The sequence below is a fragment of the Scyliorhinus canicula genome, chromosome 19 (genome assembly GCF_902713615.1).
Source record: "Scyliorhinus canicula chromosome 19, sScyCan1.1, whole genome shotgun sequence".
NCBI lineage: Eukaryota > Metazoa > Chordata > Chondrichthyes > Carcharhiniformes > Scyliorhinidae > Scyliorhinus > Scyliorhinus canicula.
In genome coordinates this window covers 60,695,948-60,709,615 of record NC_052164.1, presented here as the reverse complement: position 1 = coordinate 60,709,615, position 13,668 = coordinate 60,695,948, and the positions used below count along the sequence as shown (strand labels likewise).

The window sequence follows — 13,668 nt, the reverse complement described above, 5'->3', positions numbered from 1 at the left end:
CACGTCACAGCAAGTGAAATTTTGGTGAAGTCAAATCCCGGTTATAATGTAGGAAATGTGGCTGTCACTTAATGCACAAGTTCGCACAAACTGCAGTGTGATACATGACTTGTTCATCTGCTTTCGAACCGGGGGTAGAGTCTCAGAATAAGGAGCAGGCCATTTAGGACAGAGACCGGCAGGAATTTATTCACTCAGAGGATGGCGAATCTTTAAAATTCCTGTCCCAGGGGCCTATGGACAGAGATCGATAGATTTAGAACATAGAACAGTACAGCACAGAACAGGCCCTTCGGCCCTCGATGTTGTGCCGAGCAATGATCACCCCACTTAAACCCAAGTAACCCGTATACCCGTAACCCAACAATCCCCCCCATTAACCTTACACTACGGGCAATTTAGCATGGCCAATCCACCTAACCCGCACATCTTTGGACTGTGGGAGGAAACCGGAGCACCCGGAGGAAACCCACGCACACACGGGGAGGACATGCAGACTCCACACAGACAGTGACCCAGCCGGGAATCGAACCTGGGACCCTGGAGCTGTGAAGCATTGATGCTAACCACCATGCTACCGTGAGGCCCCCTGGAGGTTGAAGCTATCAAAGGATATCGGGATAGTGCTGGTAAAAGGCACTGAGGTGAATGGTCAGGCATGCTCTGGGTGAATGGCAGAGCAGGCTCGATGGGCCAAATGGCCTGCTCTTGCTCCTATTTCCTATGTCCCTACGTGGGTTGAGGGAAAATGTTTACCTGGAACTCCCACTGCTCTTCTCGGAGTTGTGGTGAATTTACTTAATGCAGCAAACAAGCCTCCGTTTAACTATGGCTTTTGAAGGATGGAATCCTCGGGCGGGATTCTCCCATTCGGCAGCAGAGTGACAACTCCGTCGGAAATGCCGTTGCGTTTCACGGCGGCGTGAATGGGCCACTGGGAGTACCGATTCTGGCCCTACAGGCCTCCCATCCCGGCGCGAACTGTGTGCCTCGGAATCCTCGCATGCACAGTGGCGCCGGCGCCAACAAGTGCATGTGTGATGGCCTCCCTCAACGCGTCGGCCCCGACGCATCATGGTGCGGGGGTTCAGGGGCCGGTGCGGAAGTAAATAGGCCCGGGGAGCGAGTGACCGGCCCGCCGATCGGTGGGCCCCGATCATGGGCCAGGCTCCATCGGAGGCCCCCCAGCGTCAGAGCCCCCCTCCGGGCTCGGAGGCCCCCCCGGGGTCAGAGCCCCCCCCCCCCCCCCCCCACATGCCACCACCCGACCCTGCATGCAGAGTTCCCACCGGCTGCGACCAGGTGTGGATGGTGCCGGCAAGACTCTGCCTTTTTACAGCGGCTGCTCGGCCCAGCCGGGCCGGAGAATTGCTGGGCCGGCCGCGTGCAATAAATCGCGACCGGCGCCGCACCAAACGCTTCGGCGCCGATCCGCGTGCCAACGCCAGGATTCTCCGGCCCGGCCCCTAGCTGGGAGAATCCTGCCCCCTGTCACTGCAACACTCAATATCAATTTGGGTGCGCCTGCCTGATAATGTACAAGCCCCTGGAGTGGGACTGGAAGCCACAACATTCTGATTCAGAGGTGAGAATCATTGCACTAAAGAGATGTTCCCACCTCTTCTTTCTGGATTTATACAATGCTAGAATTCAGTGTCAAGCAACACACACGACGGAGCAGAAATCTTGCACCCATGTGGACAGAAACCCTTTCAAATTGTACGGACAGCGACTGTTGGATAAAGAACTGGGCAGGTGGCCTAAAACTTTTGGGGTGCACTAAAGATGGCTGCTTCCTCTCCCCCAGCCTCCTCCGCCATCTGACCTGGCCCTTGGCGCTCTCTGAACACTGACAATCACCCATTAATTTTCTCAGCTGGGCCATGGATGGAGTCAGACATGAGCAAAGAGCACCACATGGTGGCAAGCAGCGGCACTGCAGCACCAATCTCCACAGGTTCGTCAGAATTCAGAAGATAAGCTGAGGGTTTGAGGATTCAGAATTTTTAAAAAAACAAAGAAAAGGTGGAAAATAGACAATAGATCCGTCAATGTCAGAGAAAGGAAGTAATGTCTGAGTGATAGGTCACAAGTTGTGGGACTTATTTTTCTGTTTGAACTGCACCGACAGCTCACAGCCTCACCCCATCACTGAGGAGATTCTCCGGAGAGACGGATGAAGAGTTTGTTTCCACTGCCCTCTAATGCCCTGATTACCTTGCAATGTTCCTGTTATTGACCTCTGACCTTTCCCTCCGCTCCTTCAGGTTCTCAGCAATGATAACACCATGACACTGAAGGCAGTCGCTCAGGAGGATGCTGGGAAGTATGTCTGCAGGGCAGTTGTGCCACGAGTTGGTGCCGGGGAGAGGGAGGTCAGCCTGACAGTCAATGGTAAAATTCTTCTCGGTCCCAGCTGTCACCTTGTGCTTACACACACACGTACACCTGCACATCACATGCGTACATGCATGCACACACACACACATACATATGCATACACACACACATATTGTCACATTCTGTTGACAAATGTGAGGTTATCCATTTTGGTAGGAATAACAGCAAACAGGATTATTATTTAAACGATAAAATATTAAAGCATGCCGCTGTGCAGAGAGACTACGGTGTGCTAGTGCATGAGTCACAGAAGGTTGGTTTACAGGTGCAACAGGTGATTAAGAAGGCGAATGGAATTTTGTCCTTCATTGCTAGAGGGATGGAGTTTAAGACTAGGGAGGTTATGTTGCAATTGTATAAGGTGTTAGTGAGGCCACATTTGGAGTATTGTGTTCAGTTTTGGCCTCCTTACTTGAGAAAGGACGTACTGGCACTGGAGGGTGTGCAGAGGAGATTCACTAGGTTAATCCCAGAGCTGAAGGGGTTGGATTATGAGTAGACTGGGACTGTACTCATTGGAATTTAGAAGGATGAGTGGGGATCTTATAGAAACATTTAAAATTATGAAGGGAATAGATAGGATAGATGCGGGCAGGTTGTTTCCACTAGCGGGTGAAAGCAGAACTCGGGGACATAGCCTCAAAATAAGGGGAAGTAGATTTAGGACTGAGTTTAGGAGGAACTTCTTCACCCAAAGGGTTGTGAATCTATGGAATTCCTTGCCCAGTGAAGCAGTTGAGGCTCCATCATTACATGTTTTTAAGGTAAAGATAGATAGTTTTTTGAAGAATAAAGGGATTAAGGGTTATGGTGTTCGGGCCGAAAAGTGGAGCTGAGTCCACAAAAGATCAGCCATGATCTCATTGAATGGCGGAGCAGGCTCGAGGGGCCAGATGGTCTACTCCTGCTCCTAGTTCTTATGTTCTTATATGCATGCATGCATGCACAAGCACACACACAGACGCATATACACACACACACATGCAAATACATATGCACATCCAGGTACACACATAGATAGATCTGCACACATACACATGCACATATACACACATATATATTCATGTACACATAGACGTGCACGCACAAAGACTTATAAATATGCATACACACTCCGTTGAATGCATATACACAGGTTTGCACACATACATATACATAAATACACATGCGCATACAGGCACATACATATGCACACATGCATATACATGCACACACACAGCTGCACCCACAAATACACATACATGTTCACACAAACACGCCTACATGCACACATGCACATACATACAGAAACTGCTACATGCTCACACATGTCCACAAAACCATGCTCATATGCACCTTTGTACTTATAGACACTCAGGTGCACTTCATTACAACCACATCTGCACAGGCAGTGGAACAGACTTTACACAATCAGCTCACAAAGATAGGTTCATAAACGCTCGTATCTAGGTTTACAGATGCATGAGCATCAATATGTTGATGCATACAGGCACACACACATCTCTATAAACAAAAGTACATTGGTGTTATAAGCTTTAATCAAATGGATAGAACATTGCTATAAAGGAAGCACAGGGTATTGTATAGAAACTGTCGCTCTGTGAGGTTAAGAACTGTACTGTTGCTCATTTCAACCTTACTGACACTACCCGACATTCATCATCCAGCTTTAATTTGCAGAGCCCCTGCTCCAAGGTTCAAACCTGTTGAGAAATATGTTAGCCAATCAGCATCTTCTGGGGTCAAACGCTGTCACCGAAGAAGCAGAAGAGAACAATAAATAAAGTTGCACAATTCAAGTTTGTTCCAGAAAATAAAAATTGCTTTCAAATGAATTCTGCAGAAAAATGATGCCGTTCCTATCGAACAAAATCAAACATCACCAGAAACCTTGAGGGGGGACCTCTGTATGGTTGACACGGTAGCACATATTTACGTCAAACTTTCCTTGACTCTTGGCAGCTTTTCTCTGACATGTTTCACTAAAGTTCCTCCAATTTCTGCTCACTGAAGTTAACAAAGGGGAAAAAGAAAATATGCTGGTTACCTTTGAGAAAAAATTTGCTGCAAGTATGTTGCACATTGTGTGTGCAATTACCCTTTAAAATATTCATTAAATGTAAATTTATTTTAATTAGATCACTAATAATCAGCAATTATATTCAGTTTAATTATGTGCAGAGTGTGCCCTGATGTTGCTTGTTCCTTTGGAGAGGGTGTAATACATGGAAGGCTTTGATGGATGAAGAGTCTAATTTAATAAAGTTGTTTGATGAATTGCATGCGTGTGTATGTGTGTGTGATTTGTTTTTATTTTGGATTGCAGGGCCCCCCATCATCTCCAGCACACAGATGCAGCACGCTCTACAAGGCAAGAAAGGGCAGATCAAGTGTTTCATCCGGAGCACACCTCCTCCTGATCGAATAGTGAGTGACTCAGCGAAACAGGCACTTAATTGCTCTCATAGGCCAATTGGGGCTGCACGGTAGCACAGCAGTTAGCACTGTTGCTTCCCAGTGACAGGTACCCTGACTTGATTTGCGGTTTGGGTCACTGTCTGTGTGGAGTCTTCATGTTCTCCCCGTGTCTGCATGGGTTTCCTCCGGATGCTCCGGTTTCCAGGAAAATCCAAGGTGGCGCCAAGATGCGAGCTCTCTCAAACCGATCCTCTCTTTACAGCCAATCCAATTCCTCCTGCATGTTCGGAAAGACGTGCCCGTTAGGTGAATTGGACAATCTAAATTCTCCCTGAGTGTACCAGAGCGGAGGCGGAGTGTGGGGACGAGGGGATTTTCACAATAACTTCTTTGCAGTGTTAACATAAGCCTACTTGTGACACCGATAAAGATTATTATTATCATTGTTATTATTATTAATGCCACCCTCTGGCCTCTCGTTGTTGCCCGGTTACGTCAATTACAATGTCCTGTTAGAAACCCTCTCCCATGTCTCAATAATTCTGTCAAGCGAGGAGTTGAACTTGACAGGCAGGAAAGACTTGCATTTATTTAGCACCTTTCACAACCTCAGATGTTCTGAGTGGACTGTAAGACCCCACTGATGTGTTAGGTAAGCTGGGTCTATGAGGACTGCGTTTGCTGCAGTAGTGAGAGAGACAGGCTTCCAACACTTGAAGAAATGCAACTCGATTTTATTGAACACTTAACTATAATACATGCTTTAACTGTGGGTTGACACTATGCTGACTTGACTGGAAAACTGAGGCTAACCTGACCAGACTAACTGACGACCACATGGTGCTCATGCTGCTGCTCATGAGCTCTGACTGTCTCAGAGGCTGGATCCCAAGAGAGCGGGAAAACTAGTGCCCTCTGGCTTTATAGTGGTCGTGTCCTGTCTGGTGATTGGCTGCTGTGCTCTGTGTGCTCATTGGTCATCCTGTGTGTCAATCACTGCCTGTCTGCACACCATCATATACCTGGATATATATTATGACACCCACCAGGTTGTAGAAACCTGAAAGTCAATTTACGGGCGTGAGGCATAAACAATGGTTCACCAGGACAACAGGGGAAACTCATGTTGCTGTTCAAAGTGATGCAAAGGGATCCTGAGCAGGAGGAGTGGACCTAAATTTAACCTTACAGTGAAAGAGGGGAGACCTGTTTTCTGGCGCGGCATGTACCCACCGTCAGCAGGATCCTCTACCCCGGCAACTGGCCAATGGGGTTTCCCATTGTTGTCACCCCATGCCGTCGGGAAATCCTTGGGTGTGAGTGTGCTCCATCGAAGCAGAGGATCCCACCAACGGAGAATCCCACCCAGTAACTCTGACACCACAGCACTCCGTCAGTGCTGCACTGGAGTGTGTGTCTGGATTTTGTGCTCAGATCTCTGGAGTGGGACTTGAACCTACAATTTTCTGACATAAAAATGACAGATTATTTTTTTTCTCTAAGCCACAGCCTCATGTGTAGGGTTGCCAACCCTCCAGGATTGGCCTGGAGTCTCCAGGAATCGAAGATCAATATCCAGGTCACAGCTGTGAGCAACCCTGGAGAAAGGTCACAGGACATTACATAGAAACATACATAGAAAATAGAAGCACGAGGAGGCCATTCAGCCCTTCGAGCCTGCTCCACCATTCAGTATGATCATGGCTTATCATCAAATTCAATACCCAAATCACCCCTTTCCTCCAAAAATCCCTTGGTCTCTTTAGCCCCAAGAGCCAAATCTAACTCCTTCTTGAAATTACACAATGTTTTGGCATCAACTAATTTCTGTGGGAGAGAATTCCACAGATTCACCACTGTCTGGGTGAAGAAGTTTCTCCTCACCTCAGTCCTAAAAGGTTTACCACTTATCCTCATACTGTGACCCCTAGCTCTGGACTCCCCCACCATCGGGAACATTCTTTCTGAATCTTCCCTGTCCAATCCTGCTAGAATTTTATAAGTTTCTATGAGACTCGCCATATTAATGCTCTGGCTACCAGGGCAGGTCAAAGGCTAGGAATCCAACAGTGAGTAACTCACTTCCTGACACCCCCAAATCCTGTCCACCATCTACAAGGCACAAGTCAGTAGTGTGAAGAAATACTCTCCACTTGCCTGGATGAGTGCAGCTCCAACAACACTCAAGAAGCTCAACACCATCCAGGACTTGATTTCTCTCCTTCCACAAACATTCAAACCCTCCACCACCGATGAACAGTGCCAATCGTGTGTACCATTTACAAGATGCACTGCAGTAACTCACCAAGGTTCCCTAGACAGCAACTTCCAAACCCATGACCACTACCATCTCAAAGGAAAAGGGCAGCAGTTACCTGGGAACCGCACCACCTGGATGTTCCCCTCCAAGTCACTCATGTCACCTTTAAGAAATGGGTGGTTACCACTGCAGTGGTATCAGAAATTGGGTGGAGCTGGGCTGTCTGTCAGTTTTTTACTTTTGTTTTTGAGCAAGTTGCAGGGTGTGTTTTAGTTTCATTTTCAGTGTTGGAGCTGAAGCCAGACCAAGCAGATGTACTGCTGTTCTCTCTGCCATCAAAAGACTATCTCTTGATCATTTGGTGAATTCTAAGTGCTTGCAGTAGTGACTTTAACCTGATGTGCTTCTGGTAAAAGGTGTTTTAAGTCTTATGGATGTCAAAAGGAAAGCTTAAAGGTTTACTTAGTGTGGTATTTCTGGGGGGTTGTATTTGAATTAATGCTAAGATGTTCACTGTATGTTTTAAAAAGGTTAACTTTTTCATAGAGTTCATAGAATAACCATTATTTTGCTTCAAAAAATACTTTTCCATTTCTGGTGTACCACACCTGTAGAGTGGGCCATGTGCTCCACATACCACAATCTAGTAAAAGTTGTCAGGGTCAGGTGAACTCCATGATACACTTTGGGGTTCTCTAAACCTTGGCCCATAACAAATTCGGGGCTCATCCAGGATAAAAGGCTATCTATTGGATTGGCTTTGTGAACTTAAAGACAGTGAGGGGTGAGCATATTGTGGGTGCTTTTCAGGTGTGGTATTTCAGGTTAAGTAGGGAGTGTGGTGTGGACAATGGCTCTTTCAGAGGCTCAGAGGTTCTTGGGGGTGGAGACGGTCACACGCAGTACCTCACGATCAGAGACTAAAAGCAGACTGTTGGATTTGGCAAAAACGTTGCAGTTAACATTACCTGACAAAATGCGTGAAGGTGAGGTAATTATGGTGGTGGCTAAGCATTTAAAGTTGCCTGAGATACAGTTTGGAAATAGCAAAAATTGAGTTACGAATTAAACAAATGGAACATGAGAAAGAATTAGAGCAGCTTGAATGCGAAAGTGAGAGAGAGGAAACAGAAAGAGAAAGAGAAATACAGAGAGAGAGAAAAGAGAGTGAAGAAAGAAAAACAGAAAGAATTGCCCTAGCAGAACAAAATGAAAGAGAAAGGGAGCTACAGATCAGGGAAAAAGATAAAGAGAGAGAGTTTGAACTTCAGAAAATGGCTCTGAAACATGACAGTCAGTTAAAATTGGCAGACGTAAAGGGAAATGTACAGTTCGTGGATAGTGATGAGGATAGTGAGAAAGATAGTGAGAAAGAGCGTCATAGTAGAAGGCTTGGTGGGGATGTATTTCAATATGTCCAAGCATTGACAAGGTTTGACGAGAAGGAGGTAGAAGTCTTTTTCATTTCATTTGAGAAGGTGGCTAAACAAATGAAATGGCCAAAGGACATGTGGGTATTACTGATTCAAACAAACCTGGTAGGTAGGGCTAGTGAAGGGTTTTCATCACTACCGGAGGAGGTATCTGAGACATATGAGGAGGAGAATTAAATCCATCTTAGGTGCATATGAACTAGTGCCTGAAGCCTACAGACAAATGTTCAGAAATTTAAGGAAATAATTTGGTCAAACATACATGGAGTTTGAAAGGATCAAACACAGTAATTTTGATAGGTGGATAAGGGCTTTGAAAATAGACCAAACGTATGAAGCGCTCAGAGAAATTATACTTTTGGAGGAATTTTAAAATTCAATTCCTGATGTAGTGAGAATTCATGTGGAAGAGCAGAGGGTTAGTACGGCGAGATTAGCAGCAGAAATGGCAGATGATTATGAATTAGTTCATAAATCAAAGCTTGGTTTCCGACATCAGTTTCAGCCTGTGAGGGATAGAAATTGGGACATGAGAAATACTCAAGTGGTAAAGGTAAAGAAATCCAGGAAGGTGGAAAAGAAATCAAAAGTTTCAAATGTTTTCACTGTAATAAACTAGGCCATGTAAAGTCACAGTGTTGGTGGTTGAAGAAAAGCACTGGGAAGCCTAATGTGGTAAAACAAGATAAGACAGTGGGGTTTGTTAAAGTGGTAAAGGAAAGCTCAAGTGAAGCGAAGGAGGTGCAAAAGATTGTACAGCCTGATCAAGAGGTGATTGATAAGAAGGTGTAGATCTCTTTAAAGAATTTACTTGTGTGGGTAAAGTTTACTCATGTATATCAGGAGGAATAGGTAAAGAAGTCACAATTTTAAGAGATATGGGAGCTAGTCAATCTTTAATGGTAAGAGATGAGGAGTTATGTAGTTTGGGAAGAATATTGCCAGAAAAGGTGGTAATATGTGGAATTCAGGGTGAGAGGAGTAGTGTTCCATTGTATAAGGTAATGTTGGAAAGTCCAGTGAAGTGGTAGTAGGAGTAATAGAGAAACTATCTTGTCCAGGAATACAGTTTATCTTAGGCAATGATACAGCTGGATCGCAGGTGGGAGTGATGCCTACTGTGGTTGATAAGCCAGTGGAAAATCTGACAACTGAAGTGTTGAAGGATGAATATCCTGGGATTTTTCAGGATTGTGTAGTAATAAGGTCGCAAAGTCACAGGTTAAGATAAGAGGAGAAATCAAAGAGTGAAAATGAAGTTGAAATACAATTATCAGAAACAATTTTTGATCAGATGGTTGAAAAAGAACAAGAACAGGTGGAGGATGAGGGGGATAGGTGAATAGATAGGGGCAGCAGGGTAGCATGGTGGTTAGCATAAATGCTTCACAGCTCCAGGGTCCCAGGTTTGATTCCCAGCTGGGTCACTGTCTGTGTGGAGTCTGCACGTCCTCCCTGTGTGTGCGTGGGTTTCCTCCGGGTGCTCCGGTTTCCTCCCACAGTCCAAAGATGTGCGGGTTAGGTGGATTGGCCATGCTAAATTGCCCGTAGTGTCCTAATAAAAGTAAGGTTAAGGGGGAGGGGGTTGTTGGGTTATGGGTATAGGGTGGATACGTGGGTTTGAGTAGGGTGATCATGGCTCGGCACAACATCGAGGGCCGAAGGGCCTGTTCTGTGCTGTACTGTTCTATGTTCTATGTTCTATATTTTTAGTTCAGGAAAATTGGGGAAGTTACAGCAGAAAGATGTATAACTAAAACGGATGTATCAGAAAGCATACACGTAAGAGGAATCTGAATGTATACCAGAGTGTTATTACCGTAAAAATAACGTCTTGATGAGAAAATGGAGACCTTTACATATGCAGGCGGATGAAAAGTGGGCGGAAGTTCATCAAGTAGTATTGCCGGTAGGGCATAGAAAGGAGGTGTTGCGAGTTGCACATGAGGTACCAGTGGGAAGTCATTTGGGAATAAGGAAAACTCAAGCTAAAATCCAGAAACATTTTATTGGCCTGGACTACATAAAGATGTAGTTAAATTTTGTCAATCATGTCACACATGTCAAGGGATAGGGAAACCTCAAGCAGTGATAAAACCAGCACCCTTAATTTCCATTCCAGCATTTGAGGAACCTTTATCAAAGGTCCTAATAGGACCGCTTCCTGAAACAAAAAGTGGGAATCAATATCTTTTGACAATAATGGATGTGTCTCCTCGGTTTCCAGAGGCCATTCCAGTATGTAACATTACAGCTAAAAAGATTGCGGAGGAGTTACTTAAATTCTTTACTAGATAGGGACGACCAACAGAAATACAATCGGATCAAAGATCAAATTGTACCCCAAGGTTATTCAAAGAAGTTATGGATAGCTGAGGAATAAAACAATTTAAATCAATTGCGTACCATCCAGAATCGCAGGGAGCGTTAGAAAGGTGGCATCCGTCATTAAAGCAAATGCTGAGGGTTTATTTTCATGATTATCCAGAGGATTGGGTTAAAGGAATTCGATTCGTACTGTTTGCAATTAGGGATGCAACTAATGAGTCAACCAAATTCAGTCCTTTTGAACTAATATTTGGTCATGAGGTACGAGGACCACTTAAATTGATTAAGGAAAAATTGGTGAGTGAGAAATCAGAAATTACATTATTGGATTATGTGTCAAATTTTAGGGAATGATTAAATAGAGCAAGTGAATTGGCGAGACAACATTTAAAAGTTGCACAAACTGTGATGAAATGGGTAGCGGATCAGAAATCCAGAGTTCGTAGTTTTGCCATTGGGGATAAAGTTTTAGTGTTGTTACCAGTGGTAGGTGAGCCTTTAAAAACAAGGTTTTGTGGACCTTATCAGATTGAAAGGAAATTAAGTGAGGTGAATTCATAGAATTTACAGTGCAGAAGGAGGCCATTCGGCCCATCAAGTCTGCACCGGCTCCTGGAAAGAGCACCCTACCCAAGGTTAACACCTCCACCCTATCCCCATAACCCAGTAACCCTACCCAACACTAAGAGCAATTTTGGACAATAAGGGCAATTTATCATGGCCAATCCACCTAACCTGCACATCTTTGGACTGTGGGAGGAAACTGGAGCACCCAGAGGAAACCCACACACACACGGGGAGGACGTGCAGACTCCGCACAGACAGTGACCCAAGCCGGAATCGAACCTGGGACCCTGGAGCTGTTAAGTGATTGTGCTATCCACAATGCTACCGTGCTACCTTAAGAGCGCCAGATAGAAGGAAAACTCACCGTGTGTGTCATGTGAATATGCTTAAAGGTACTTTGAAAGGGAAAGAGATAAAAAGGAGGTTTTAATGATTCTAACTCAAAGTGATGAACCAAATCCAGATGACTGTGAATTTGGCATACCTCAAATTAAATTAGAAAACAAGGGTGTTCTTAAATATTGGGATAAATTGTTGAGTAACCTTCCAGAGGAAAAACGGACTGACCTGAAACAGTTACTGATATCACGTGGGCAAGTTTGTAGAAATAAATTGGGAAGTACTAAAATGGGTATACATGATGTAGATGTGGGAAATGCTGTTCCAATCAAACAACATCCATACAGACTTAACCCTTTAAAATTGACACAGGTTAACAAAGAGATTGAGAGTATGCTTAAAAATGGCATAATTTAAAGTGGGTTGCAGCCAATAGAGCTCACCAATACTGATGGTACCAAAACCAGATGGTACCCAACGGTTGTGTGTGGACAATTGAAAGGTTATTGCAGTTACAAGAACGGACTCTGATCCTATCCCACGTTTGGAGGATTGCATTTCGAAAGTGGGACAATCAGCTTTTATTTCTAAACTAGATTTACTTCAAGGTACCTTTATCCGAAAGGGCAAAGGAGATTTCAGCTTTTTTGACTCCACCGATTCAAAGTTATGCCATTTCGCATGAAAACCGCCCCAGCCACATTTCAACGGTTCACTAACAAAGTCATTTCTGGATTACCCAATTGTGCGGTATACGTGGACAATCAGGTAATTTTAAGCCAGACATGGACAGAACATTTGAAACATCTGATGGAGTTATTCGATCGACTTCACGAGGCGGGTTTGGTGATAAACCTCGCCAAAAGTAATTTTCCTTGGCCACACAATTGCAGAGGGTCAAATGGTCCCACGGGATGTGAAAATAAAAGTTATTGCGGAGTTTCCGATACCCTCGACATGACGGGAAATAATGCGATTTCTTGGTATGAGTGGATTTTACCGGAAATTTGTACCCAATTTTAGCAGTGTGGTTGCTCCACTGACGGACTTGCTCAAGAAGCGTAACAAATTCCAGTTGACAGCGGAGTGTCAACAAACATTTGATGGCCTGAAGGCTGTGTTAACCACTGCTCCTGTGTTCGCCATCCCAAATTATACGAAACTATTCAAAGTGACGGTTGATGCGAGTGATGTGGGTGTAGGTGCGGTGCTTCCACAAGACGACAACGAAGGGCTAGAGCGGCCACTTGGTTATTTTTCAAAGAAATTGAATTCTCACCAGAAAAAGTATTCCACGATTGAGAAGGAGATTTTGAGTTTGGTGCTGGCTTTGCAACATTTTCACAATTATGTGACCAGCAATCTGTCTGACACCGTTATAAATACTGATCATAATCTGTTAATGTTTTTGAAGTGATTCCGGAATAACAATGCAGGGCTGTTTCACTGGAGTTTATTGTTACACCCATTTCATTTAAAAATAGTACATGTGGCAGGACGAGAAAACATGATAGCCGATGCTTTGTCATGAATGTGATGAATGGAAGCAATTTCAGTTGGAGGAAGAAAAACAAATCAAAAATGGACTATATTACTATATCTATTTGTGTGTGCTATTTTTTGAAATTAAAAAGTATATTTACTGTGCGCAGTTCTTAAAGGATAGTGAAAAGGTGAAAAATGAAACCATCTTGAAGTCGATGGGGTTTTTTTCTTGGGGGGAGGTGTCATGTGAAAGTACTTTGGACAATGGGTGTTTATAAATGGGTGTGTACATAAATATGTGTAGTGACAGTAGGTTTAAGAAATGGTTGTTTATTACTACAGTGGTATCAGAAATTGGGTGGAGCTGGGCTGTCTGTCAGCTTTTTACTTATGTTTTTGAGTAGGCTGCAGGATGTGTTTTAGTTTTGTTTTCAGTGT

General features: G+C 44.4%; 1 protein-coding gene across 2 annotated transcripts in view; it reads left to right on the top strand.

Annotated features, from left to right (window-relative positions):
* kirrel3a (kirre like nephrin family adhesion molecule 3a) overlaps nucleotides 1–13,668 on the top strand; it is a 991,443-nt gene that overhangs the window by 875,712 nt on the left and 102,063 nt on the right. For both annotated transcript variants that reach the window (XM_038778399.1, XM_038778398.1), the window contains exons 9-10: nucleotides 2,268–2,394; nucleotides 4,727–4,827. In XM_038778399.1, coding sequence (XP_038634327.1) covers nucleotides 2,268–2,394; nucleotides 4,727–4,827 — 228 coding nt within the window. The remainder of the gene's footprint in view (nucleotides 1–2,267; nucleotides 2,395–4,726; nucleotides 4,828–13,668) is intronic.